Below are 27,195 nucleotides of genomic sequence, written 5' to 3'. Positions count from 1 at the left end.
CTATATTCCCCTTCAAAGAGCTGGTGAAACTCTTCTTAACAGTGAGATCTGAAAAGGAAAAGGTTCCACTCCCCATTGCTGGGTCACGTTTCAAGTCTTTTTGCAGCAATTACTCAGCTTGGCACATGTTTCTTTCCTGAAGTCCAATAGGAATAGCACGTGGATTCCCGCTAGATCTACCAGGCCTGACACCAATGCAAAAACAGAAATAATGCAAATAACTGTGCTTGCTCTGTATTGCCTACAGCACATGTAGGTGTTTCACTATTTCCCAGTTCCTTCTTAGAGATGCTACCAGGAACTCCTGATTATCCACACGTTGCCTGAGGCAGTGTTTACAGGGTTCCTTCTGGCTGGCTGCAAGTTACCAAATATTTCTGCAGTCTTTTAGTGCAATTTCTACTGCTTTTAGGCCATTCTAGAAATGAAAGTGATATCTGCTGCACTTGCTAAGAAGAAAAAAAAAGAGCTCACCAGCAGACCTGCCTGAGTTCCAGTTACAGAAGAGCATAAATCACAGCCAGCCTCTAGCAGCACTCCCATTTTGTAACTGACATTTACTTGCCCAGTGTACGATTACAGCAGAGCAACAGCGCTGTGCAGGAGCTGCTGGCAGATAAATATAGCTTTTCAAGACTGCTCGCCGCCCTTTCAGATGAGGTCACATATATTTAAGGGCTATTTTAAACTCAGGCACTCCTGAAGCATTCAGTGACCAGGGTCATCATTTCTTATATGGACACTTGGAGAAAAACATAACTGCCTGAATACTTTTAGTACCTCGAGCCTTCTTACTTCAGCTACGTTGCAAATAATTAGTCGCAGTTAACAGTTAGGAGCACAAATATTAATCCCTTATTGCATGTGAAAAGGCAGATTTTATTTCATATAAAAGAGTATTTTAAAGTATTTTAGTACAAGGTATTATCAAATGACAAAAAAAAATTAAAACCCTTTGTCAGGAGATAAATAACCCCACCCCTTTTTATCTCTCACATAAAAATCATGTGTTGAATTACACATGAAGCAGTGTTGAATTAGGAATCAATGTGATCAATTTAACAGATCTTTTTCTCAGTGAAGCAGTTCCAGTATGGACTGTAATATGGAACTATGTTAACTATTACAGCAAATAAGGGCATTTTTGGGGAAACAGCCCTTGTGAAACACAATTCTATCATAACTGTCAGCTGTATCACCAAACAGAACTCATTTTCAGCATCTCAGCACTTGCACAATGCTGTATTTCATTAGACAGCATGTGAACATTCTGCCCTGTCAAACAATTCTACAGACTTGCAGTTATTCCATCCCTATGCTATCACTGTTTGTGTTTCTTAAGAGCTATTAGCAGACATGGGATACCAGAAATAAGTACTTATACGATTCATTGGCTTTAACAAATAAAACTGAGAAGCATACCAGCTTTAGAGGACACACCTACAAGTTGTGTTGCAGAAGCTGTGATTAAACATTGCCAAGAAGCAGCACTGACTACAGCATTCAGCGTAAGAGGGAATGCACACAATTATACAGCCATTCTTCCTGCTCGTTCAGTGGCAGCACGTGCTGAGAAACCTGTACACAAGAGAGAAAACATTGGTGAAATGGATGTTTATTGAAGGATTGTATGTATATAGCCTAGAATGCTATGCAAGCAACAAGAAATATTTCAGTACGTGTACAACAAACACTGAATGAAAAACAATCAGCATCTATTATGACAGCAAAGAATTCACAAGGGTCACTGAGTCTCAGTTTATACCAAGCAAAGCAGAAATTAAAATGAATAAAACACTACAGGAGGAGACTACAATTATCTGAATTGCCAGTAGCAATATTAACTGGGCCACCCTGCCAGTGCCACTGGGCTCTCTCTGTTTCATAGAACCATAGAATGGCCTGGGTTGAAAGGAACCACAATGCTCATCTAGTTCTCTTACACAAACCTGGCTCGGTCTGTTTCTCAAGACAATCTATAGATCTGATTTAAATTTGAGTAATAATAATAATTAAAAAACAGAAATAGAGTATTAAAAACATGACAAAGTGATACATGTATGGACAACTGAAAGAGGCACCAGCATCCAAAATCTGGGAGCACACGTATGACAAACTAAACGCAATATAATTTTATATCAATCTGCACTGCAGAACATAGTAATATCAGGCATGTGTTCAGCTTTGGAATAGCAATAAAATGATATCTGATCTGTACTGGTGATGAAGACAGACCTCTTCACTATCCACATGCTTGTTATTATGATAAAAGACTTGCAAAAGGAAACAGTACAGTTGTCAAATGATTTTTGCTTTTCCCTTAGATTTTAGATAGCTAAACAATAAATTCTTACCATCATAGATTTTGGTGCCACTTCCACAGCAAAAACAGCAAGGCCTCTATTACTTAGGCAGTTCTTACTCTGCTCATTGTTGACATGAACAATCACTTTGTTATCAGACTGCAAGTAAAAAAAACATGAAAGAGCCCATTAGTCTTAGTGGTAAAGCAGCTGCTCTTTCTGTAAGAACTACACCTTCCTCCTATTTCCTCAGCTATGCTATTAAGTTAGATTCTGAAGTTAAATGCCCCATGTCAGGAGCACTTTTCATGTTTTGTTTTCTTTCAGATATGACCAGAGTTCCTCACTTGGGCTGCCACAAGTCACAGATACAGCACACACAGCAGTTTGTAAGGGACACTCATCAAGATGTGCCTTGTCACAGTCTTCTTCTGCTCACGGTTTCTTCCAAGCATTCCCTTGAGAAAAGCAGCTCATCTTCATAGAGATTTTTTAAAACATCGAGCAGAATTCATTTAAATACAATCACTCAACAGACCTCTTACTAAAGGTGTGCAGATGCTTCCAAAAAGGATCCAATATGTAAAACTGAGAGTTGAGGTACTGGAAAACTCTTTGACCACAGATTTACCTCAAGCAATATTCAGACTCAGGATCTAAGGGTGTACTACTATACTCTGCCATCCACTCAACAGAGAGCCCAGGAAATTTGGTTCTTAGACAATGCTGTCCAACAATCCCTCTGTATTGAGAAATGGAACAGAAACACAGCTTTCTGATTTAAGCAATCAGCCTCATGCCACACAAGAAGCTCCTATCAGCTCTTTTTGCCAGTCCTTTCAGCGTATCTTTGGTGCACACAGTAGGAAGGATCTGTGGGCCACAGAGTGTAAATATGGTCATTCTTGGCTGCAGAAATGTAAAGACGATCCAGTGCTAATCTCATTATTATTGTGATCGCCCACATCGCTTCGGTGAAATCCTCTCTTCTACTTGGCCATGAGAATGATCTCTACAGGAAGATACTTAAAGCAACAGGAAGAAGGTAAGAGAAATTCACCGAGCAGAGAGGGCATCCTAGACCAAGCCTGCACTTTGGATGACAGGAAATGCTTCATCAACGATTGCTTTTGTCACACAAATGAGGAGGCAACAGACTCATCTCTTCTTATTCTCTGAGAAGACTGATGCTCTGCCTGTGAGGTCTTTTCATCTTTGCAGCTCGCATCCTGACTGGGGATGGTTACAAGACAACCACCTTTCTCTACCCACTGATGAAATGCACGTGCAAAACAAAACCAGAATCCCTCAAGAACTAGCATAATTTAATTACAGAAATAACAAAGAATTATTTCCATTGAAATCATCAACACAGTAACTGAAGATACAACCAGACTGCTTGCACTGTGGGAAGCTTAAAAGAAGGCATAAAATTGCCCTTTCATTACTTGTTTCCAGACATTTACAGTGCAAAGTTTCCAGCCAACAAATTCTACAACGAGATTTTCAGGGAAGTGTAACTGCTCAATGCAGAGCAAAGCTACATATGAAACCCAAATGGTATAAATGGCAATGGTCAGTGATTTTCACCAGCCAGTTGCCTCAGCACAGGTCTTGTCTCCTTCTCTGACATACCCCTAAACATATAAATAACTCCAGTATACCCACCTAAAGGGCGAAGTGCATTTCTAAACCTGTGGCTCCAAAGAACCTCTGCATTCAGTCCTAATATTAGTCCACCAATCCATCCCCTTTTGCATGTTTGCCCATTTAAAAATACACTCTTGTTACGAGCTTTTAAGACTTGAAGCATCTTAAGTTTAGCATCTTACTGCACAGCATTTATGTTCCTGTTATAAATGAAAGAGAATTACCAGAATATTCATGGAGATCTATGCAAAAAGGTCAAAAAACTGCATCTCACCAACAAGTTTTACCTGGATTTATGTTTGTTCACGCCGATTAGTAGCAAAGTAGACCAGTAAGACTGGCAAGTTAACAGAAAATGTAATTCCCAAAACTGAAGCATGCAAGGAAAAGAACAGTAATAACAGACATTAAAACAAAGTACCTTATAGAAGTATCCTGCCATACCTTATTTTCAATAACAGAAGTGATTCGCATGCCAGTCCTACAGGTATAGACAATTATGTTTTCACAGCCATCCATTACTTTGGCATCTCCATTATTAACAACAGACTTGCAGATAGCCCTGTTGAGTTGCCAGCTGCCAGCCTCTAGATATATGGCTTTAATTCTGGGTTTGCATTTTTCTGCATAGATGTCAATGACAAAGGGGCATGCCTGCAGTGGAGAAGAAGAGTTTTAGCATCAATTTATCCTTGTTTTTTTTCCTTCAGATTTTCATCCATAGCTCCTAGGGATTTTCATGTATGCTCTGAAGTAAAATTATCCAAATGAAAGTACGTCACTAGGTATTAAAAATTCAAAACCTGAGAGCTGTGGTGATCTTATGAACAGAGTGAAAGGCCAGGACAAAAGAGTGTTCTTCATGCCAGTTCCAATACACTGGATAGGCAGTTTGGTGCTTTCCTCTCCAACGTAACAAATCCTTTCTTGGATAGCAAAACATACAGGAATGAGTATGAAGTACTAATTTATTTCACTTGCTGTTTACTTTTTCTTACACTAAGTAACAGCACCTTGATGTCTTCCAAAAGGCTATGGGAATCCACTAGGATTTTTCAGCTCTGCCTTGAACTCAATAGGCTCAATGCTCCTGAAATATCACACTCTAAATCACTGAAAAACCAGGAAGAGGTTAAATTGCAGACACCAATTAGTACATATACCCTGTTAGATCAAGAACTAAATTATTCAGAAAGCTACATTTTCCTTTGGAAAGCAAGAACTACAGACATAAAGCCATAGCTGATATAAGACACAGCGTACCCAAAGAAACTTCGAACGTGATAAAACCTCCCCAAAAATCTTCTTTCTTAGAGGATAGCTCCCTCTTATGGGATAAATGCAGAAAGACACTTTTGTAGTTGCTATGTTAGGCCTACTTGTAGGAAAAGGAGAAAGTGCTGCTCCTCAAGAAATCATTCACCACAATCTCAGGATTTTCAGTGAGAGCCAACCAAAATTTCTCTGCCATACTGGATTTTTTGGGTCTGCATTTATGTTTCATACACATTTTTATATGGGGACTGTATAATCTTATGGTCCTAAGCTATTTTAACTAAAGCTAAATAAATAATAGACTAAACAAACAAACAAAAACAAATCAGGGAAAAAACAACAAGATATATTATGAAATTAAGTGCACATTTTATGTCTTCAACGTTTTTTTCTTTTTTTTCCCTCTTCATTCAAAATACCTTTTTCCTTTAGTAAGAACTATTAATGCTAATGCTGATATGGGTTTTAAAAGAATCTGTAAGCACATAATTAAACCAGAGAAATAACACCTGGCCCTTTAAGCAAACTGTGTGCCACCCAAAAGCTCTTTCACTCCAATTTTATATGGAACCCATTCAGACTGTTGTGTAAGGCACCATTCAGCCACATCTGCAGATTATTAGCTCTGAGTCACATCTGGGGTGGGGTTGAAGTTATCTTACCCTAGCTGATATAACACTCTAATATTTCAGAAATCCATTCCTATCACCCCATTCTCTAGCTGACATTTGTGTTAGTTTTTAAGTTACTGTAAGCAGTAATCACTTGTTTGCATTGCAGTAACTTTTATATTATGACTGATGGCTTCTGCTGCAGCTTGGGTCAGGAAGGTGACTAAGTTCTGAGTATTGTATGCTTGCTGGCAGGTCACAGTTTACTACCACTGTCTTCTTATCACTGCTTACCAGCAAGGTGTGTGAATTTTTTCAAAGGATATAACCCAAGATTCCCACTGCTCCTATCCCACAAAATGCTGCTTTGTCTAAGGCAAAAGATAAATCCTGTCTTACAACCGTGGCATTTATTCTAAGAAGCAGAATGCCATAGTGACTGAAAATTATCAGGTAAACCCTGCATCAGCAGCGTTTGGGCTGGAACACTGATCCACCAAAGTCAGTTTGTGATGGACAGAAACAGCACTGCAATTAAACACGTGCAGCAAGTTGTACATAAAGCAATTACTTTGCTGTACGGCTATCATACCTCTGTCATTTCTAATGCTTTGTTGTAGCCCAGTGACAATAAAGTGACCCAAAGGTCACTAGGATCCCCTTCACGGTCATTGGCTTCCATGAGATTCAGATCCATAAATCCTTGTCTTGTTAGTTCATTCTTCTTCATATCAAAATTCTCTGAAAAGAAATGCAAGGTAACACTACAACAACGTCTGTTCTCTCTGCAAACGCCCTTTGTCCTTCCAAAGCCAACCTTGTACTTAATGAGATTTACAAGACTGAGCCATCTTGCAGCCTCAGGCTCTCTAAGCATGCTTTGGGAATGAACGCCCTTGACTTCATGCCAGCCTTCTGCAGGGCTGCACTGTGGATTTTAGATAATGCCAAGAAACTCTGCACCCTTTGTACAGCCCAGAAGAGGATGAGATTCCCAAAGAGAAAGAATTCATATTGATTTTTTTGTCTTTTGTTAGCAGTATCTGTGGCAGTTGAGATTTGCAGAATAGGGTATATTAGGAACGGGAAATGAAAGTCTGATGGGGCCAGCATCCTTAGTGCTTGAGGTCCTTGATATAGGAGTGATTTACTTAGTTCTTAAAAAGCAATAAAACGCCAGTAATCCTAGCACCCTTCTTTTGATGGAATATGGTAGATTGACCAATCTAATGTCAGCAAACACATAATTGAAATGTCCTTGTGTCAGCGATTCTTAAAAATGGTTTTCTCATCTTCATAACAATGCTAAATCTTTACTATATATTATTAAAAAGGGATTACCAGTTTAATAAATCTATCTAAGGGTACAGATGCTATAATAAGCGGCTGTAACTTTGGTGTCAAGATTTATAATATTCGTCTGAACCCTTCAGCTGATTAACGACCAGGTAATACATTCACCATATTCTCTTCTTCCCTCTTTCAAACACATCACACACACTCCCCCTATTCGCACTGAGACCAGTTCACAGATACAGAACACTGACAAAGTCATAAAGCGAGGAATAACATGGAAAGGGACGAAAGAGACACTGATTTATAGGGAAGTATTTTTATATGATCTTTCCATAGTTTAGGAAAAAACTCCAATATATCTGAGTGATTTGGGGAGAAACAGTTGGCAGGACTTGCCAGGTCTTAAGTATTTTTTGGCCTAAATTAATCAATGTGTCATAGCCTGCAAAGGAGTTATATCTAACAGATGGCATGGGCTGATATTTAATGGCATACCATACTGGCATTTCAGACACAGGTTGCAGAACTATTTTTTGTACAGAAACTTCTAGTTTACACACTACACCCTCTAAATTTCCAGTTTGTCCATTAGTTTCAGTTTAACTGCCAATGCTTTGAAACCATTGATTTAATGCACTGTGTTACTACAGCAGCACACAGCCACTGGTGGTTACATTTTTCTACCCTTAGGAGCTAAATATGTGCAGGGTTAAAGCAATGCCACAGAATTTCTTTTTTCTTCATAATTGATGTCCGTGGCCCAATATTGCTCCTGCAAGCTGCAGGATGTCCACTAACATTGATGGTATGAATCTGCAGACAGAAAGTAAAGTACAGCTGAAAGAAAATTAACTATCAGCTTCCTCATCTGACTTACAGGACCTCAAAGTCTCACAGCTCTCATCTAGCACAATATGGACAGACTGACACACCATATATGAACCTTTAAAAGACAGATTTCTAATGAAAAAACTGCTTACACACGAAGAAAACATATAGTTGCAACAGCTGTTTTCTAGTATCTACTTTTCCAAGCAAGCATAATAAGCTCTAGATGCCCTTGCTTTAAAGCATCTTATACACGCTGATTAAACGCCCCTCTCAACACCTTATGAGCTATGAAAGCAGTATCAGCTTAAGTTGCAGAAAAGAGATTAAATCAATGAATATCTGTTATAGCCCAATTCACTATACGATCTGTGCTTAGAAAACCTGTATTTTTGGCAGCTGTAACAGTTTTAATCTACAGAACTTTGCAATTAGCAATAGGAAGAATTTTCTTAACAGAAGGACAGTGGCACACAAACCAGAAGAAAGCAAAATGAGGGACAGGAGACTGAAAAAGTAAAACAAGATACTAATACACACTTGTGTTCTTGGAATAGGCTACAAAATACTCAGCCCTCCTTAACTATATACACAGTAGGGTGCTACAGACCACAGTTTGCAAGCAGATTTATAGTCTTAAGTAGTTGTATTTTGCACAGCAACAGACTTACCCTTACATATAGCCCACACTTCCTCATCACATGTCTCACCACTAGTTCTCAGTTCAAAGAAATTGTATTCCTCCAAACTCAGAAGGCCATTTCCATCCAAATCAATTGTTTCAAATATATCCAATAAAGCTGCTCTAAAAGATGAAAAAAAGCAGAACCGTCTCCAAACATTTTCATCTTCTCTGCTGTTTCAGTAATTACAAACACTGTTGGTATATAGTAAAGAATGTACTTGAGAATATTCTATGCAGCTGTATTTTAGCAATTAGAAAGCTAGAAGTTATTTGGAGTGCGTATTTTTGTATTGGTTACCACTCCTATCTGGGACAAGGACTCACCGGAACTCTTTGGTAAGAGCCAGTTCGCCATCTTCATCTCTGTACACCAGTTTTGCTTCTCCAGTCATTGGTGTTTTTGCCTTTTTCAGCCTACAGCCTGTTGTGAATGGGAGTAGCCAGTACACTCCTGATGGAAGCTCCCCTTTCCATCCAAACATCTACTCTTAAAGGAAGACAGACAAACCTGTAGGTTACTTGTCAAATGATACCTTCCTTCATTAGTAGTAGTAATCATACATAATTGATTAATTACTTGAGAACACTGGTAATGCTAGTCTCTTTCCTTAAAACAAATGCAAACCTGGAAGAAGCCATGTGATGCCTTTGTGAAGGCCCCAAAACCACTCCTAACTGCACTGCACTACAAGTTAAAAAATTATTCAGGACCACAGATGAGGGGAGAACAACTGGAAGCCTCTAATAGCAGACCCATCATCTTTCAGATTTTCAGCTCTCTTCAAATCTTAAGCTTTAATACACAAGCAGCCAAAATTATGCTAAAAAAACCCACCCGGTTTTGCATTCCCCTCCTGTTTTACCAGGTTTGTTCAGACTAGCAACAAAAACTTCCTGTGTAAAAATTCACAGGTAGCAGGTTTTAAGAAGCAAGCTGATTTCCCTGTTGCTTGGAAGTGGAGAGTCACTGCACCCTGCCATCCCTCTTCCCTTCTTTCTGCTACAGTGCAAGAATATTCTGTGAACTGTGAAGTTTAAGATCATGCATGTGTCAAGAAGAAAGAAAATGAAAGGAAATTGTAACAAATGTTATAATTCTGAACTGGGGGTTTGAGCATGCAGAAATGCAACTTAGTTTCCACAGAGTATCTGTACAGCGAGCCAGCAATCTGGGCATGCCTGCCAACCTGCTACTTGAGAATAGGGCCCTCTCAGGAACTTCATTAACTTTCCAAACACGTGGCTTGCAATTCAGCCCATCCAAAGGTCAGAGCGAAGACGGTATTACATCACCTTGCATAAATTCTGCCTGTTTGGGAAGGCACCATGCACAGAATGCTTCTCTCCTCTACTCTGATTAGGCACAGCTCTGAATTCCTTCCAAACACACAGAAGCTCACCCGTGTAGCAAAAACAGGTACATTAAAGATACAAAAAACAATCTAGGAATTTAACAGAAATATCTGACCTCTCTGTTTTGCTGGTCAGTAGAGCAGACAAGCTGCAGGTTTTCTGTGGTTTCATTTTCCTTCAGAACATACAACACCGTATCCACTGACAACCAGTGACAAGATTTTCCTAAAAAGATAAAAAAATCCTCAAATTCTTAACAATTTCACAAAATTGTTTGTTCTTTGAATCCCAAGGTAAATAATTCCATTGCATTTATAGCATTGGTCTCTGTTAAGGTAAGATTAAAAAAAAGAAAAGAAACCATTATATGCTATCAACATTTTCTTCCTATTTAGACAAATCAGAAAAACTGCTACAAATAATGTAATTGTCTTACAGATAATGGTTGCTATTAATCATTCAGACATTGAACACTTTGATAGTGAAGGAAGCTGTCTGCATTGTTTTCTACAAGTAGTAGAACGTTATTTCTTATTAGTTTTCTTTATACAAATATGTGTGCAATTAAGGGCAATATCAAGCTTACAATCTCTTCTGACATTCCATAAAACATTGTTAAACTCTTCTTAACTGGAAACTTATGTTACATGCAAAAGCTAGAGATATCAAAGGATGTGTAACTCTGAAAGATGAGTAAATTTTAAGATTTGAACAGCAAGATCCCCACACGTGGCATCACTGGTCAGGATGACTGCAGTGAAGGTCTTAAATATATTCAGTGGATGCTACTAGAATCATTTTTTAGAATTTAGAATTGATTTTAGAATCATTTTAGAATTCATTTTAGAATCAATTTAGAATTGATTTCTTGTAGCTGCTCAGTCCTCGAGAGCAGTCAATCAATGGGCAATTTAGTGTTCTTGAAGTTAAATAGGCTACACCAAAAGAACACATGCAATGGAGGGACTCAGTTGTCTGCAGTTAGGAGTTAAGGATACCAAGGAGCAAACAAGTTTGTAGGAAATTTGAAGATATTCTGAATCTCCTAAAAAGGTAACTGTCGTGCTAAAAGAGAAATACTTCCCTTACATAACAGCATTATGCCTTCCTCTTCACAACCAAACACCAAGATATTTCTGTACATGGGACAATAATGTGCAAAAGAAGAATTTGTGCATAAACTGTTACTCTTTTAGTCGCAAGGAACGCCTGAATAATCTTGCAGCAGAATAATTCAACGGCACAATTTAAGAAGCTGACATGTGGCAAAAAGAAAGCAAAAGCTATAAGCAGAACACTGAGACACCATCAAATCATTTAGCTTCAGATCCCTTTTATTTACCATTAAAAGTCTGTTGGTCAGGTTCTCGTTTCAGCCAGGTTGGAACTGGAGAATTACTAATTTCAGTTAATTATTTGCAGTGAAGCTTATTGCCAATTTCAATTACCAACCCATCTTAAAAATGCTTAGTTAGAACTAAGTATGTAAATACACTGTGTGTCTGGAGTCTAGGAATGTAAGACATTGGCCAACTACAAAAAGAAAGACAACACACTTTGATGTTATTTTACTGCCCACACAGAGAGAACAAAATAACTAAGGAGAAAAAATGATGTGACAAGTAATTTGTATTTTTAATAGGACTTTGCCAACAGAGAAAAATATTGCAGTACTATGATGTTTGCAAAATATCACTAAATACTGCAGGAGAGAAGAGGCAGATGCATCAGTGAGGAAAATATATATATTCTTTAGAAAGGAAAATTCTCTGAAGAGATACAAATATTTTTACCTTCTATTTGACGAAGGCGTAAAGGCTTGATAGTTATGCACACTGCAGACCTCTGAGGTAAATGCAGCCTGTACTTATGAGCAACGATTTCACCATCCTCCTCTAGGTAGAAGCATCCCTTGGATTGAGCACATTGCCATTCCTGGAAACCGAGTAAACACTGAATGTTGCCTCAATAAAAGATTAAGCCAGAAGCTCATTCTGTAAAATACATTAATTTGATGATTTAAGGAATGCCGCATTAAAGATACCCCAAGGTGTAGCATCAATCTTCTCTTTTCTTTTTTAATGAATTCCCTCAGTCTCTTTCAGCTCCTGCAGACAAGCCAGTAACACGGCTTTACTTGTGAAAATGCTCCACAAATGTACAGATCACCCCAATTCTCAAATGGTTAAAATGAAATGTTAATTCTCTTGAAGAACCAAACCAAATTCATGGAAGACTCTCAGCTGTGTGATTGACCACTGAGATGCTGGAATTTTGCTCCATTACTTCTATAAGGACATTCAAGCAAAAAACCCTAATGGATTAGCTGAACAACGAGTTCTTTGCTCAAATGACAAGCACAGGTAGTAGTAAAATCAAGTGTTTCTTCTTGTCTTCTGCCAAAGCCATTGGAAAGACACAAACAGAAGACAGCAGTGTTTGAGAAGAGCTTCCTGTAAGAAGCCATGATTTTACTGAGATGTTGAAACTGCTACACGATTCAAAGCTGTTTTTTTTTCCCCCAATAGCAGACCCCAATTTTCAATTTCTAATACCATTTAGCTAAAGAGAAATAAAGCCATTGTAGCCATGTTGTATGCCATAAGGAAAGGAGGACATTCTCGATTTCACTCCCTTGGTCTTGATTAAATCCATTATTTCTAGTTACTTTCCTAGCAATAGAAGATTAAGTTTCTGAGCATAGCCTAGCAGAAGGAATCTTTCAGTGTAATCTCAACAGACAGCTCTATACAAGTGGCTGTAACTATGCAGAATATTCAGTGCAAGACGTAAACTAGCATTGATTTCAGAAATGAACTGATGAAAGCAGAGGTCTGCATGCAACATCCAGTAAACAGACTGACTCCTTGCTTCACTGAAGGCCAAACAGCCTTCATCAGAATCCCAGGTTTCATTTCACACCTCTTAAAGAATCAGTTCTCATCACAATCCCCTCATGCTCATTTGATGACACTTTACAGTCAGTGATCAGAAGGTGTCAGACAAGAACTGGACTTTCCTAGTGAACTGTACCCAGGTTGCTAACACAGTTAGGAATGCATGCAGCTCTGATCCTAAATTTAAATTTTCTGTTCACAACCCTAAATTCTGTAGGGAAATTTCTCAGGGACTCATCAATTTAAGAACCCTTATTCCTGTCCAAATGAACATGCAACGAATTGAGATCTTTCCTTATAACTTGACACAATTGAGGTAACTTGTTCGTTTCCATAGTCTCTAAGCTTTGTACCTTATAAAATGCTTAGAAAAAAAAACCCAATCCAAACAGCTCAAAGTCAAAAAGACAAGTGTAAATACAGTGTTCAAGCAGCCATCCAAATGTGCTCTAGCTGTTCAGAAAGATACTCTAACAGTTTTCATATACAAAAATTATTCTAGCACTTCCTATTTCCCCTTCCTCACTGTGGCAGCAGTCTTCAAATCATCAGCTCACGGTCCCAAGCAAGCAGCTTTGCCCTGTTTATCTTCCATATTCCTGGCTGTTATTTCAGATGGATGACTACTTTTTTTTGCAGTTCTGCATTTGGACAGACATTGTTACAAGAGAACACTAGCCAAAGCAGCAGGGAAAATACCTCAAGAAGTGCCACTCAGATTAAGATGGGAGAAACGGGAAGCAAAAGCTTGACAGTGCTTTAGGAATAGTGAACTGTTATTCCTGCAGTGAGCAGAAGGTGGTGCTACATTCTCTATCCTTGTCAGACCACAAACAGGAATGGAAACTAAAGGAGCTAAAAGGTGATCTTCTGTTTTGATTTTAATATGCATCTTCAGTGCAAAACAGGGGATGTGAAATATAAAAGCACAGGTTTATCAAATAGTAGCTAAAACAGGGAGAAATGCCTGTACTGGAAACATTAGGGAGTTCCACTGCTGTCACTGCTGGTCACTGTCCAAATAATGTATAAATAATTGCCATTACAATGTAAGTCATTATTGAAACTGTCCGTGCACCGATGCACAACTACAACTAAAAAGCAATGTTTGCCAAAGGAGTTTTTCCTCCAATTAAAGAATTAAAGAACACAAGACTGCTTTGTCTTGTGCAAAACCTGATGAATAAGCACAAAAATTCTTGCTAGTTCAATGGCACCAAGCTGCTTTGGGATACGAGTGGGGCAGAAATTTCACAAGGATGGTCAAACACTGGAACAGGAATCCTAGGGAGGTGGCTGATGCTCCACACCTGTCAGCATTCAAGAGGCATTTAAGTGATAACCTTTAACTTTTGGTCAGCCCAGAAGATGCTGGACTGGATGGTCTTTGAAGGTCCCCTTCCAACAGAACTACTGTACTCTGCTGTTCTTTCAAGATCAAGGCTTTCCTCAGGCATTTCCTTTGCTGTGCACTGTGCATACATGTCTTCCATTGACTTCAGCAGAGTGAACGAGAAGTTGAGACTTTTCAGCAGGGACAACATTGCTACCCACAGCTGAGAGACTCTAGAACAGAACATTGCTTTATCTATTTTGTTGACTTTTGAAAACTTGATTAATACTGACAAGAATATTTTGCAGAAATGTGCAATCTCCATCAGCTGTGTATCAGTTATACGGCAGCCAGCTACACAAGAAGCCCAACAGGTCGGTTGGTTTGACTTCCACTTTATCCTTCTGTCAAAGTGAAATCTGCTTCATCCAACCTCATGATGGCACTAATTTCTTATTGTCCAACAAGACAGGTTAACTACAGACAAAATATATATATGTCTAATAATTTCTTAAGCACACAGCAGCAAAACACGGGTGCTAAGAAGAAGGCAAGCCAAGTGCCACACAAAGTGGATACAATCTGCCTGAAAGGATGCTACGCCTCCAGTCTCTTTTGTTTTCCCTATTTATCCATTTTTACCCTTTATACAGTATTCTCAAGATGCACATCTTCAATGCATCTTAGCAGTTTCCAGTTAATGCTTTATATTTCTAGAGCCACCGTTATCTGATATGCAGAATAAACGTCTTTTCTGCACTTAAGATAAATGTGCTGAATTTTTGAGCACCTGATTCCAATCCACAGCTCAGTGACTCACTATGTACACGTTCATTGACTTTGACAGAGCTTGTATTGGGTCTTTAATAGTTAGGGCTAACAAATTCAGTAGCACAATTTACAGTTGCTCATGTTTACTGATAGCTGTAATTCCCACATGATGCTTATTGCTAGTATTCAATATCTGCAGCTCTTTTTTTTTTTCAGTCAGCTCTTACCAGCTCATACAAAGAAAGAAGGATCCAAACTGGGAAAACACACAATGGTTTCGTGCACTACATATCACGTTTGAACAAGGTGAAATTGCAGGTTAAATTGCATGGAGGTCCAGATACCAAAACAAGACTGCAAAAAATTCCTTAGAGACAATGTTTTTAAATTTTAATATAGAACAAATGTCACTGTAGAGCAGTGTCAAAGATATAAAGGACTTCAGAGTTCAATAACAAATACAGAGTTGTTATTTGAAACAAAAATGTAACTCATGAGAACAATCAGTTCAGTTTTCTAGCAGCAGTTATACTATGTGGCCATAACCATTTTTTTCCTTTTATACAGAGGTCTCAAGGTGCACATTTTTAATGCATCCTAGCAGTTTCCAGTTAATGTTTTATATTTCTACAGCTATTATTTTCTGTTGAAAGAAAACTAGTAAAGGTTCAGTCTAGAAAGGGAAAACAAAGGAAAAAGATCAATATTAACACTCTACAAATATTGACTTACCAAAGTGACTTTGTTGTCTTCCTCCCACAGGAATTTATATTGAATGAGTGATTGATTTAAAAGAAAATACTGATAGAACATATTAATCTAACTGAAAATCAATATTTTCAGTCTACAGTATATATTTACAAATTAATGCCCAACAAACAGATTATGCTCAGAGATCTGTTATTTATTTCCAATTACCTTTCAAATAAAGCTTTATGATACACAATCTTTCAGACTACTTAAGCATTTAAAGTCCTCAGCAACCTAATAAATTATGCAATTTTAAATTTCTCAAAAAGTCATTAAACGTTTTCTCCAGCAATGGCTTCATTTATAAAAAAACACACTTTGTTCTATTAAACCTTCACACCTGAAAAATTATTTTCAATAACTGGATGTCAGCAAAACCAACAGTACATGAAACTGTTAATAATAATATCAGGAAACCTTCTGATAGTTTATAGCTGCCCCTGACAAACTGTTAATAAAACATAAGCTAAAAATCAGAGAAAAACACTTTCTTGTTTAAAATGCAATACCATATCTGTCTAGAGGAAAACAGCATAATTTCAGCTTACATGATACCTTCATCGTGTTGGGCTCAATTAGGTTTGTGCTTCTGTTGCTGCTGGCACACACGCTGATGGTGGAAGAGCTGGATGCTCTGCAGCTTTGAGCTGGTCTTGAAGGAGTTCTGCTATCGCCTATGAACGCAGATATTCAGATACAATGACATTATTTATCCTACTTCTAGTGATACTTCTCGTAAAACCTTTACGGATGCACAAAGATTAACAGTGGAAAACAAGATCCTCTATCTGATAAGCTGGCTTAAAATAATTTAACACAATCAGTCACTGGCCAAACATCTTTACTTTCCTGACTGTGCATCCCAGGTGAACAGGCATACAGATGGCAGAACCTTGGACTCTAAATCTGCCTGAAGGAGAAGAAATGGTTACCATGGGATTCAACTTCCCTTGGAATCACAGTAAATCTGCCCTAAGTGGAGAAGTTTAACCTGCTTCTAATCCACAGCTGCCCAAGAAAATTACTCACAGGCCTTTACTTCCTGATTCCTTACCTGAGAGCTACTACAGTTGATGCTTTAGCTACACACATTCACCCCTCATGGTTCTTTTGATAGCTTTGCTCTTCTTCAGCATTTCTTAGAACTGAAGGAATTTAAACAGCACACATTTCACACATAAACAAATATTTCATATTTGGTACTTCTGGAATCCATTAGCTATCAGACTTCCTCCTGTTTGGGAAAGTTTTTGTAACTTCAAGCACAACCAATATGAGTTTGATGTTCCTCCTGAAAAGTGGCCTCAACAACTGAAACACCCTGCTTATTGACAGCTGCTTAAGGTTTCATCTCTGATGTGGGAAGGAAATAATTAATTTGCTGTTGCAATATCACAGCATTCCTTTTCTGTCTTCTCTCTGGACTGTGAGAATCATGTGAGAGTCAACCAAATTCACCTTTAAGAATTTGCCAGCTTCAGATAATAGATTCAGCCCAAGTCCATTTAAACACGGGTCAGATATTCTACTGATACACTGAGGCAACTGTCACAGTGGGAATGAATAAACGCAGCCTTGCTTATTTGTGAAAAATTAAACAGTGCTCAATTGCTCATTAAGTCTGTGATCTCTAAAAAAAACTAACGCTCCCAGTATGAAAAATGAATACCTTTGGTTGGTGCTGGTTTGTGGTCAGCTTTCCTCGAGATTTTCAGTGATGGTTTTGATGCTGGCACTGTGAGCCCTGCAGGGGAAGCTTCAGCTTCACTTCCAAACTGCCGATGCCTCAATCGATCATCAGCCTCCAGTTTCTCTAGAGCAGTCCTGCAGCACTGCTCACTGGTTGCCACAAATAAGTCACAAAACTTGAGACAAAGGAAAATAATGATGATTCTATGATTCTGTGATAATGCCGTAAGCAAAAACATCCTTTCTCACAGTTTTAAAAATTAGAAGTGTAACATTAGTAATCGAAGCAGAGATGTAAAGCATTCTTTCTCACTATATTTACTCACAATACTCATTTTAATTTATTTAAATCAGAGTGACTACTCAAGAAAGACAGCAAAACAGAGCTGTGATTCAACAAGGAGGTGGAAATACAGAAAGAAAATATTCCAGCCCAAGAACTTTTCAGCCCAGGAGATGATCTATTTTTCTTTTGACATTATTTTTAGGTAGGATTTCAATAGGGAGCTGCTTTTCCTCTGTGAAATTATATTTATGTGCAAATCTTTGTGGGCTGTTTATTCAGTTCAAAGCTTAGCCACTGCTCAGTCGTCAGAATAATTGATAAGATGCTGCATCTTCAAAACAAGGTGCTCCATATACAAAATAATGTCCCCCACATAAAGAATTCTGAAATGACAGACAGCAGCTCTCACAGGTTAGCTGTTTGCTGTCAATTGCCATCTTTATCCTGCCATTCCTTTCACTCTCATCCTCACACGTGTTGTAGGCTTCATGCTTACTGTTAGGCTGTGCCTACAACGTCAGGTTCACTTGCAGCAGATAACAGCAAGGGCAGAATACTGTGAGATAAAATGAGAGAAACAGAAAGACGTAGCAGAATACATACCATGTTTCAGGATGTGGGCAGCTGTGAGGTCACCAGTGGACCAACACACAGCAGCAGTACATGCTGCCTTTAGCAATACCATTACTGCCATAATCGAGAACATGTTTGCCTTACCTTCTTGTAATCCAGTTTGCCATTGCAGTTAAAATCAGGTAATTTAATTACTGCATTCACTTCATCCAAAGTCATTTTTTCACCTTCCTGCAATGAAAAGCCAACTTAATTTTAGTTCCTAATCAAGAATACTGATCACCTACATCACATGTTTACTAAAACACAAAGAAAGATTATTGTAATACCCTTAAGTTGTTTGACTCACCAAAGTAGAGATCAACATTATAAAAAATATGTCCCTGCAACATTACTAAACACTGAACAGATGAACTGCATCAGTTTATACAATTTTGTGCTGCCTCCTGGAAAGCCCCTGTGAATGACACTTCAATTAATCATGGATCTTCCATACACTGCCCAATTTCTGTTGCCAGTCATTCTCACTTATAATACAGCATGCTAACAATCAAGTTCTAGCTTCTTAATAGCCTTTTTCACTCATAAGCTACCCTCCTACATTTACAGTAGATGAGTCCATATCTGCAGTTTAATTCACTAGAAGGCTTATTTCACATATGAATTTGCCTTGCACCTGTTTATATTTGGAATCAGTGTGAATTCAAAGCAGTTTCTCTCCTTTTGGAACCACATTTGAAGCTGCATCACTATTTTGAGTGGCCCACTTGCCACAGGGGCATGAGTTGTATCTGTCAGGAAGAAAGCAAGCCTTCCTCAAGGTTCTCCTGCAATTTCCTCTACACAGATGGATGGGGCTGTTACCACGACACAGCAACACGCAGCTCCTGTACAGAAATCTACTTCAGGTCACTTTTTAGCTATAGATGCGTGGTGTCAATCAGGACCAAAATCTAATGTGAACTTCACTGCTGGTAAGCACGTGATGAGGACATATGGTCCTGGTACCACATTGCTCCAAATCAAATCCTGATCCTCCCCATTTTGAGCAGCTCCAGTTGCTTCTGCAGGCATGTCCAGTGAGTTCTTCAGCCTGGGTTTATACAAAGCAATGCACTGCCTTAATGTCACATTTCAGGATGTAAAGATATTTATGGCACAGCTACAGGAGCACTCAACATCTGTCACTTCTGTTTTCTACCACATAAAGAATGTTTTCTTGCCATTGCAACTATGTTTTTCTGTTCATGTTGAGTGAGAATTGAATGTTCTGCCACCACGATGGAAGTTAACAAACAATTATTGTTAATTGGGTCAAGCACAACAAATATATTGTATGAATTATTTCTTCCTTCTTTTCCAATTTACTCTTCTCCACATCTTCTGGAACTTGCGTTATACTCACTTCTGACAACAACAACAAAATAAAAACAACCACCATGAATCAGTTATTAACTGTTTTGATCAGGAATACATGCTTACACGTTCAGAATGCTTGCACTAATTCCCAAAATCTCTATCAAAGGCTAAGAATGGATGATTAAGTTCCTACTGACACTTACTGTTGTCAGAAGTTGATAAAGTTCATCGTGTAAAATATAACCAGTGTTATCTGTGTCTATTTTCCCAAATGCTTCAAGCAATTCAGTTTTTGCAGATGGTGTTTCTTCTTTTAAAATAGCACAAAAATCATCAAAATTCAGCGTGGTTGTTTGTGAAGTCCAGTATTTATTAACTGTCTTCTGAGATGGGTTTCTTCCAGCCTGTTGAAGAACTGAACAATAAAACATTAAGCCCATATTCCAGCTGCCAGTAAAGGAGTTGTCTCAAAACGTCCTTTAACCACTTCCCATGTTCTGATTTTTTTTTAACATATATTTTCAAGACTCATCAATTCAAAGGAAAACCAGCTGTACAAGACAGTTTTGTTTATAGTCTCAATCCTGCATTCTGCTGATAGAGGCTGACTGTGACCTTCCCCAGCCTGGAATTCTGTGCTTCCTACCAGACAGGTCGGAGCAGCCTGAGGGGCAGATAAGGGATCATGAAAGGAGCAGTTTCTGTTTCTAGGCCTGCATTCTTCTGCACTCACAAACCATGATCCAGCACAGAGCTGACAGGTGCCACACTGCTGAGAAGAAGCCAGAGTGCAACATTCTTACAACTGAAAAAAAATACAAAGTTTTGTTGTTTGTTTTGGGGGTTTTTTTGGCTAAAAGCTTTGACCCACAGCTTTCACTTACTGCTTACTCATTGCTACTGTTCTCTTAAGGTCAGTGGGATGATTTCCTTAAATAAAATCAGCAGAGTCAAAACCTTAGTGAAGCAAAATACCCACGACTTCAAAGACAGCCTCCTTAAGTGAAAGGTGTACAACTGTCTGTATCCTCTGCTTTAATATCAAGAACTTATTATCTTGTGAAAGCTTGCAGAGTGAAAGCTGTTTCTTCTGAGTCACTCACTTTGCCAAGAATGAAGTTCTTGTGTAGATTTATCTTAAACAATCTTTTAACTCACATCCATACATTTGAACTTATCAATTCATATTATGCAACGTGAATTTTAAATGGAAAGTGAAAATGACACTGCTCCTACATTTGGTATTCTTCGAAATGCATTAGCTGGAGCTAGCCTGCCTCCCAAAAGCCCTTCCTGAAAACAGCCTTTTATCAGTTCCCAGTGTGGAGCAGGTTTGACATTGGACTACAATCAAACACAGCCTACCTGAAACTGGAGATACGCTTTTGAATCTTCCCATATAATAAAGTGTTTTAGGAAAACATAAAAGAGCCAACATTTATCGAGGCTGGCACTTAGACTTTTAGCCAGCTGCCTGATGACCAAGTCTGCACCAGCTGAGAACAGTGCAGCAGCACCCCTGCAATGAGGTGGAGGCATTGCTACAATGTTCAGTAGGCAACAGCGTCACCGTAAAAACAAACAAACAAAACCAGACACCTTTGTTGTTAACGTCAGACTGAAAGCCAAGGACTAAATAAAGGTTTCTGCCCTGACCTCTCCAAGCAGTCAGGGGAACATAGCAAAGCTTACATCTTTACCCAGGCTAAAGTTGGGCATGCAGCTATTGTTGGATTTCAGTACAAGGTCAGACAAGGAAAGGCGGTTACTCACTCTGTGTTTGGTTCTGTGGTAGCAGAGTTCCCTGGAAGATCAGTGCAGTGCAGCATTAACTCATATTTAACTGAGTATCCTTCAAACATATGGCAACACTACATTCTATACAACCTGAGATAGCAGTGCTTGCTATTCACTACACCTCTCGAGTTTCATAGAATCACCAAGGTTGGAAAAGACCTAAAAGATCATCCAGTTTATATTCATTCATCCTTCTTTACAGAGCCATTCTGCTAAACACACCAATTAATCCTGCAGTATGCAATATTGCATCACACACAATACAGTATGCAAAGTAACATTTTGCAGGGCCAATCTCTATGTGAACGTTGCAGTTCAGATTATTATTCAAACATCATGCAGCCACAGCTGCTTCAAACGGAGCGCGCTCACCTGATAAGTGCCAGAATTTGTTTAAATTGCAATACAGGACTACAGTAACTCTCAGTACTCTCACATTATAAAAGAAGCAAGTTCTTATATCTCTGAGGAGTGGGAGCCTGATCTACTGTTTGCCCTTCCTGAGCTGACCTTGAAACCAAAATGCCCAAACACCTGGTAAGCACACAGCAGCAGGGTATGGATCGAGATGAAAGCCAAACCACATATAAAAGAGATGACACTTGTTCACACTGCTCCTATTTTAAAACCCAGACCATCCAAAACTATCATTAGGACGTTATAAAAGTACTTTATTACAGCCCAGAAAGCCCAGATAATGCTAAGTCATATGCAGAAAGAACGTGTTTGCTAATGCACAGAATTTCGTGTATCAACATAAGGAAAGAAGCTACCAGAAATGAAAAAAAAAAATAAAAATCAGTGCATCAGAGACACACACTGAGCTTTTGTGCTGATGGCTTTAGAGGCAGATACCTACTGCATTTTAGCCATGGACAATGCAGCAATCAGTGACAAACGTTTCCTCACGTGTGCAGGAAAAAAGAAAAGCGGTCACTAGACTTCTGCCCTAAGTAAATGATTTGATAATACAGCATGGATTTTGACTCACAGAATCACTAAGGTTGGAAAAGACCACAAAGGTCAGCCAGTCCAACCATCAACCCATCACCACCATGCCCGCTGTTTACAGAGACCACAACTCTGCTGCTCAGTTCTGGACGTGGTGCAGTCTGGAGTCAAAGTCTGCTGGGTGCTGAGCACATGGTAAGGCAATCGAGGGCACTGCGCCACCATCCTTAAGCCTTTTTGTCCTTTAGTTGTTTGCTGGGGTTTTTTTCATTACAAACAATTGTACACCAACACAAACACCACAACACACAAACTGCTTGCTACCATGATAATAATCTATTAGGAGAGCTTCAGAGAACAACCTGTAATATCAACAGTCCCAAGTGTATTATGAGCTGTATCTTGAAACCCGTAAGGTCAAAATAAAAACCATGGCTTTTAAAATTACACATTTGGGTTCTTTTCATCTAACTGAAGGTTTATGTTCTCATACTTTCTTTGTCAGCAACGTGAGCTAGAAGTATTTCTTCCAAATGAAGCCAGCCGTGATTTTCACATAACCACAAAACTCCAGGTAGAAAATAGAGAACCCAGGAAGTGTGTTTCAGCCCTAACACAATCCCATGCTACTGCAGACAACCACAAATAGTCCTTCTCATGACATAACAAAAGAAAAACAAGAAGAAAAATAGTAAGATACAGCCCACAGCAATACAAATCCAACAGATGGCACAGCTGATACGATATTTGCTTGAGAAATTTTATATGAGGAAGCAAAACCTCAACTGAACCTCATAAAACCTCACAACTGAAACATATTACTACTTATCCCTTATCTTACTCTGTCATTAAGATGATGTCCAATACACAGCTGTCATTTCTCAGGTCAGTTACATAATTATGCTTAATGATTCCATGCAAGGAACATGGAAATGCCATAGATTTTCGAAACAAATTTGGTAGTTTCCTCAGCTTCCATTATCTATCTACTCTCACCTTTATTCAGCACAACTGAAACATTCAGATTTCTTTTCCCCCTGTGGTAATGCTGACAGCAATACCACTTGTACACAGACACTACATATATAGTCTATAGAAACTGTTTAGTTAAGTAACAGTTTCAATAAAAGTAAGAATCCTTAGAAAACACCAGTGGCTGAAATAGACCATCTATAAATTTGGTACCAGAAAGGTGGCATTTTCACATATTACTCAGATAAAGTAGATTAGAATTGATGAGGCTATCAGTAAAGGTGGTAATACTGACAAAACTTCTCACATGAATCTGCCAACCTCTGTGCCAATTAATGCCAGTTATCATGGTGATTTTCTGTGATTAGAGTGGCAATTGTCAACTAGAAATGAACTGTACCAACTCACTGAGTCATCTGTCAGGGATAGGAAAGAAGGTATTGCAGAAATGTCACAAACAAAGAGCAGTTCCTCTTCCCCATCCCCTGCAAGCAACAGTGCTTCCATCAGATTTGGTGGTGTTCAACAGCTCACTTACGAACCCTTGTAAGCTGTCAGCTGGTATTGACTTTTGCTCATTCATACTGGTGATTTAGAGATGAAAATCTCTGTAACCACTACCAGTTCCATAAGCCATCCAGCAACAAAGATTAAGGATTTAAAGAAAATGAAAAGCATTGAGGAATGGTAGTTTCTGTATACTTTGAAAAAATCACAGTGATATATTTTACAACGGGTAAATAATGGATATCTCCAAAGATAGAGCAACCAGAGCTTGAAACGTGAACCCTAGCTAAAACTACTGCAAACTCCTTACAGGAGGTACTGTTGTTGTGCACTGGGATAGGCTCACTACTGAATTACTAGCTGCTATTAGTAAACTGCCCACTGTAACCATCACACACACCAGTTAGAGGGGAAAAAAAAATAAAATCAAATAATTACCCAAAGTGAGTTGTTCTTTCGATTTAATATTTTCTAAACTGCTTTTGAAAACAGTCAGGTAAGCTGCTCGACAGTTCTTGTAAAAGATGGCTTCTTCTGCATGCTGAGACTGCTTTGCTTGAGAGCCTTCCGAGTCTGTGCCTTTCTGATCGGCGAGGGCTGCATTACTCCCAGGGCTGCTGGCCATTCTGTGAACAACGCAATCACAGTTACAGCTTGGCACTCCTTTGCCTGTTTAATAACTCCTCTCTGTCCTCTGAAACACCGACCATCACAATTTATCCTAGAGCCTCACACTGCACGCTGCCCAGCATCTAACCCAGGGATAAGAGTATTAATCTACCTTCGCAGGAAAGTATCACAAGGTCTGCAAAACAAAAACAGCTTGAACTACTGAGCTACTTGTTATTCACCATTTGTTCTCTCTTGATAGTGAAAAGGTTTAGTTTTATTGTGTTGTATTTTCATTGCAGACATTTGACATAACAACTACATGGTCACGTTATTTGAAAGCATAATACAAGTTCTTGAGTTGGCAATGGTTTGCATCACAGATGCTATGTTTAGAAATTAATCAGTAGGATTTGCTCTTACTCCTTACTACTAAAATTTCCACTCTTGCCATGTTAGCTAATAACAAAAATGGTGGGAGAATTTGCACAGAACTGCACTTGCTGGCTCTGATGACTTCACCACCATTCCTAGGTCCAACATGATTTGTCACAGAAGTAAAATGAATGAACATATCACATCCCGTCCCTATGACTGTTTTGCTCACAGTGCCACCCTCATTGCTGCTACTGGTCAACAGAAGTACCAAAAAGTGTTTTTTGGGGAAAAAAAATCCACTGTTTGAGGAAGCCAGAGAGTAATTTAAAAAGCTTCTTCACAACAACAAAGTAAATATGAAAGAGAATGGATGCAGCACTTAAGAGCTTTGCAGCTGCAGGATCACAACTGACTCATGTGACATGGGAGTCCCTGCAACACTTGTTGGTGTGAAGAGCCCTGTAAAAGGCCCTTTGTCCCTTAGGGAAAACAACATGTAACCATGCTTATGTTGAACTGTATACTTCTTGCAATTCCCTCTGTCACTCAACCAATTCCCATCACATGAGCTAGCTGAAAAACCATCTTGCTTCATACACCTCCAGCAGAGACAATGCATAACATCATAATGACTTTACAAGGGTGGATGGTGATAGGACAAGGGGGAATGGTTTAAACTGAGACAGGGGAGGTTTAGGTTGGATGTTGGGAGGAAGTTTTTCACACAGGGTGGTGAGGCACTGGCACAGGTTGCCCAAGGAGGCTGTGGATGCCCCATCCCTGCAGGCATTCAAGGCCAGGCTGGATGTGGCTTTTCAACCACCCCATTCTATGATTCTGTTAAAGTACTAAGTTTTGCACATGCTTAATTTCAGACTTACCTAAACATCATTGCCATAAATAAGTCTTAAAAGCAGAATGAAATGTCTTTAACTTCATATGCTTGAAATTTTGACCAACTTTTCTACTGGCCATTCTTCTAACTGCAAAACCAGGAAAAAAAACCTAACCCTTATGGGGTGACACCAGAGAAAAAGTATGAAATCAACAACTGTATCATTTTTTTTAAAACACTGAATGCTATGTGGTGTTTATCACAGAATGGCCTCGGTTGCAAAGGAGCACAACGCTCATCAGTTCCAACCCCCTGCTGTGTGCAGGTCGCCAACCAGCAGCCCAGGCTGCCCAGAGCCACATCCAGCCTGGCCTTGAATGCCTGCAGGGATGGGGCATCCACAGCCTCCTTGGGCAGCCTGTGAACAGTGCCTCACCACCCTCTGGGTGAAAAACTTCCTTCCAATATCTAACCTAAACCTCCCCTGTCTCACTTGAAAACCATTCCCCCTTGTCCTATCAAATTTTTTAAGAACTAATATAACTATAGTTCACTATATATATAGTTCACTATATATTTGCTAATATAACTGCAAAAGAATTTTTTAAAAAATCACTAATTGTATTTTTTATGAATTAAAGCAATTCCAAGCCGTAAGTACTGTTGTTTGCTCACAGGCAGCCAGCAAACTCCAACAGCAGCTTTCTGCTCCTGCCTGGGGTGATGAAGGCTTTCAGAAGGCCGTCACAGAGGGACTCTCCATCACGGTGCACTGTTGCTCTAACAGCCTCTCAGATTATTTTACCCAGCGTTGATTTCAGAAAATATCTTCCAGCAGAACAAATTGAACACCTCAAGTCCAGCAACAACAGCATCGCAGGGTCCCCTTCAGGACTCATTAGATTCTTATTCCAGGGGCCTAAATCACTCACAGCATTGAGTTATACGGCTCTTTTACTCTTGAGAAAGAAAGATAATAATCGCTTATCATGGATGAAGTGCCCTATCTGTAACACACAGCCCGCCCGCCTGACACTTCAATACGACATCGGCATCCGAAGGACCCCACCGGGAACGGCGATACAGCCTGCTTCCTACAGACGCCGTCAGTGTCGTTAAGCACCAGCGTTACACGCACACACAACGGGAACAGGTGAAAGCCGAGGAGGAGCTCAGCAAACAGCCAACGCCGCTGAGGGGCAGCGGGGCTCCGCGCTCCCCGGCCGCGCTCGGGCCTTCCCGCCCGCCTTCCCCCGCTCCTTCAGCCATTATCGACAACCCGCCCCCACAGGGAAAACGTTCAACCCCCGATCTCCCACAGGACGGAACCAACCTGCTCGGCCGAACCTCCCCGCGGCGGCGAGGCAGGGCGGGCAGGGCAGCCCCGGCCCCTCCCTTCACACAGAGCCCGAACACCCCGGCCCGAGGCACACGGCTCCACCGCCCCGCCCCATCGGCGCCGTTTCCAGCCGGCGGCCTTAGGCTGC

General features: G+C 39.6%; 1 protein-coding gene across 2 annotated transcripts; it reads right to left on the bottom strand.

Moving 5' to 3' along the window:
• Positions 1 to 877: 877 nt before the first annotated feature.
• EFCAB7 (EF-hand calcium binding domain 7) lies at positions 878 to 27,123 on the bottom strand. Of its 2 annotated transcripts, none has more exons than XM_042819017.1 (14): positions 27,042 to 27,123; positions 24,325 to 24,512; positions 19,863 to 20,074; positions 18,445 to 18,531; positions 17,422 to 17,617; positions 16,308 to 16,426; positions 11,795 to 11,936; positions 10,117 to 10,226; positions 8,973 to 9,130; positions 8,635 to 8,768; positions 6,432 to 6,580; positions 4,398 to 4,607; positions 2,355 to 2,462; positions 878 to 1,578 (listed from the first exon to the last, which is right to left on the bottom strand). In XM_042819017.1, exons 2-14 carry the CDS (start codon positions 24,509 to 24,511, stop codon positions 1,504 to 1,506), a joined length of 1,887 nt encoding a protein of 628 aa, XP_042674951.1. In that variant the 5' UTR covers position 24,512; positions 27,042 to 27,123; the 3' UTR covers positions 878 to 1,503. The 2 variants fall into 2 exon arrangements, with proteins under 2 accessions (XP_042674951.1, XP_042674952.1); XM_042819018.1 differs by lacking the exon at positions 27,042 to 27,123 and adding an exon at positions 26,384 to 26,403.
• Positions 27,124 to 27,195: the final 72 nt, after the last annotated feature.

The sequence above is a fragment of the Centrocercus urophasianus genome, unplaced genomic scaffold (genome assembly GCF_019232065.1).
Source record: "Centrocercus urophasianus isolate 14NV4802_14NV808 unplaced genomic scaffold, USGS_Curo_1.0 seq_18, whole genome shotgun sequence".
Classification (NCBI taxonomy): Eukaryota; Metazoa; Chordata; class Aves; order Galliformes; family Phasianidae; genus Centrocercus; species Centrocercus urophasianus.
The sequence above is the reverse complement of the archived record's forward strand: the minus strand, read 5'-3'. Positions and strand labels throughout refer to the sequence as shown.

Bases quoted from the DNA above. Each gene is read 5' to 3' on its own strand.
- EFCAB7 (XM_042819017.1), bottom strand. From the start codon at position 24,511: ATGGCCAGCAGCCCTGGGAGTAATGCAGCCCTCGCCGATCAGAAAGGC. The intron at 18,532-19,862 runs GTAAGTGTCAGT...TTTTCATTGCAG, and splicing joins TTTATCAACTTCTGACAACA to GAAGGTGAAAAAATGACTTT. The intron at 11,937-16,307 runs GTATCATGTAAG...CTCGGTTTCCAG, and splicing joins TTGAGCCCAACACGATGAAG to GAATGGCAATGTGCTCAATC.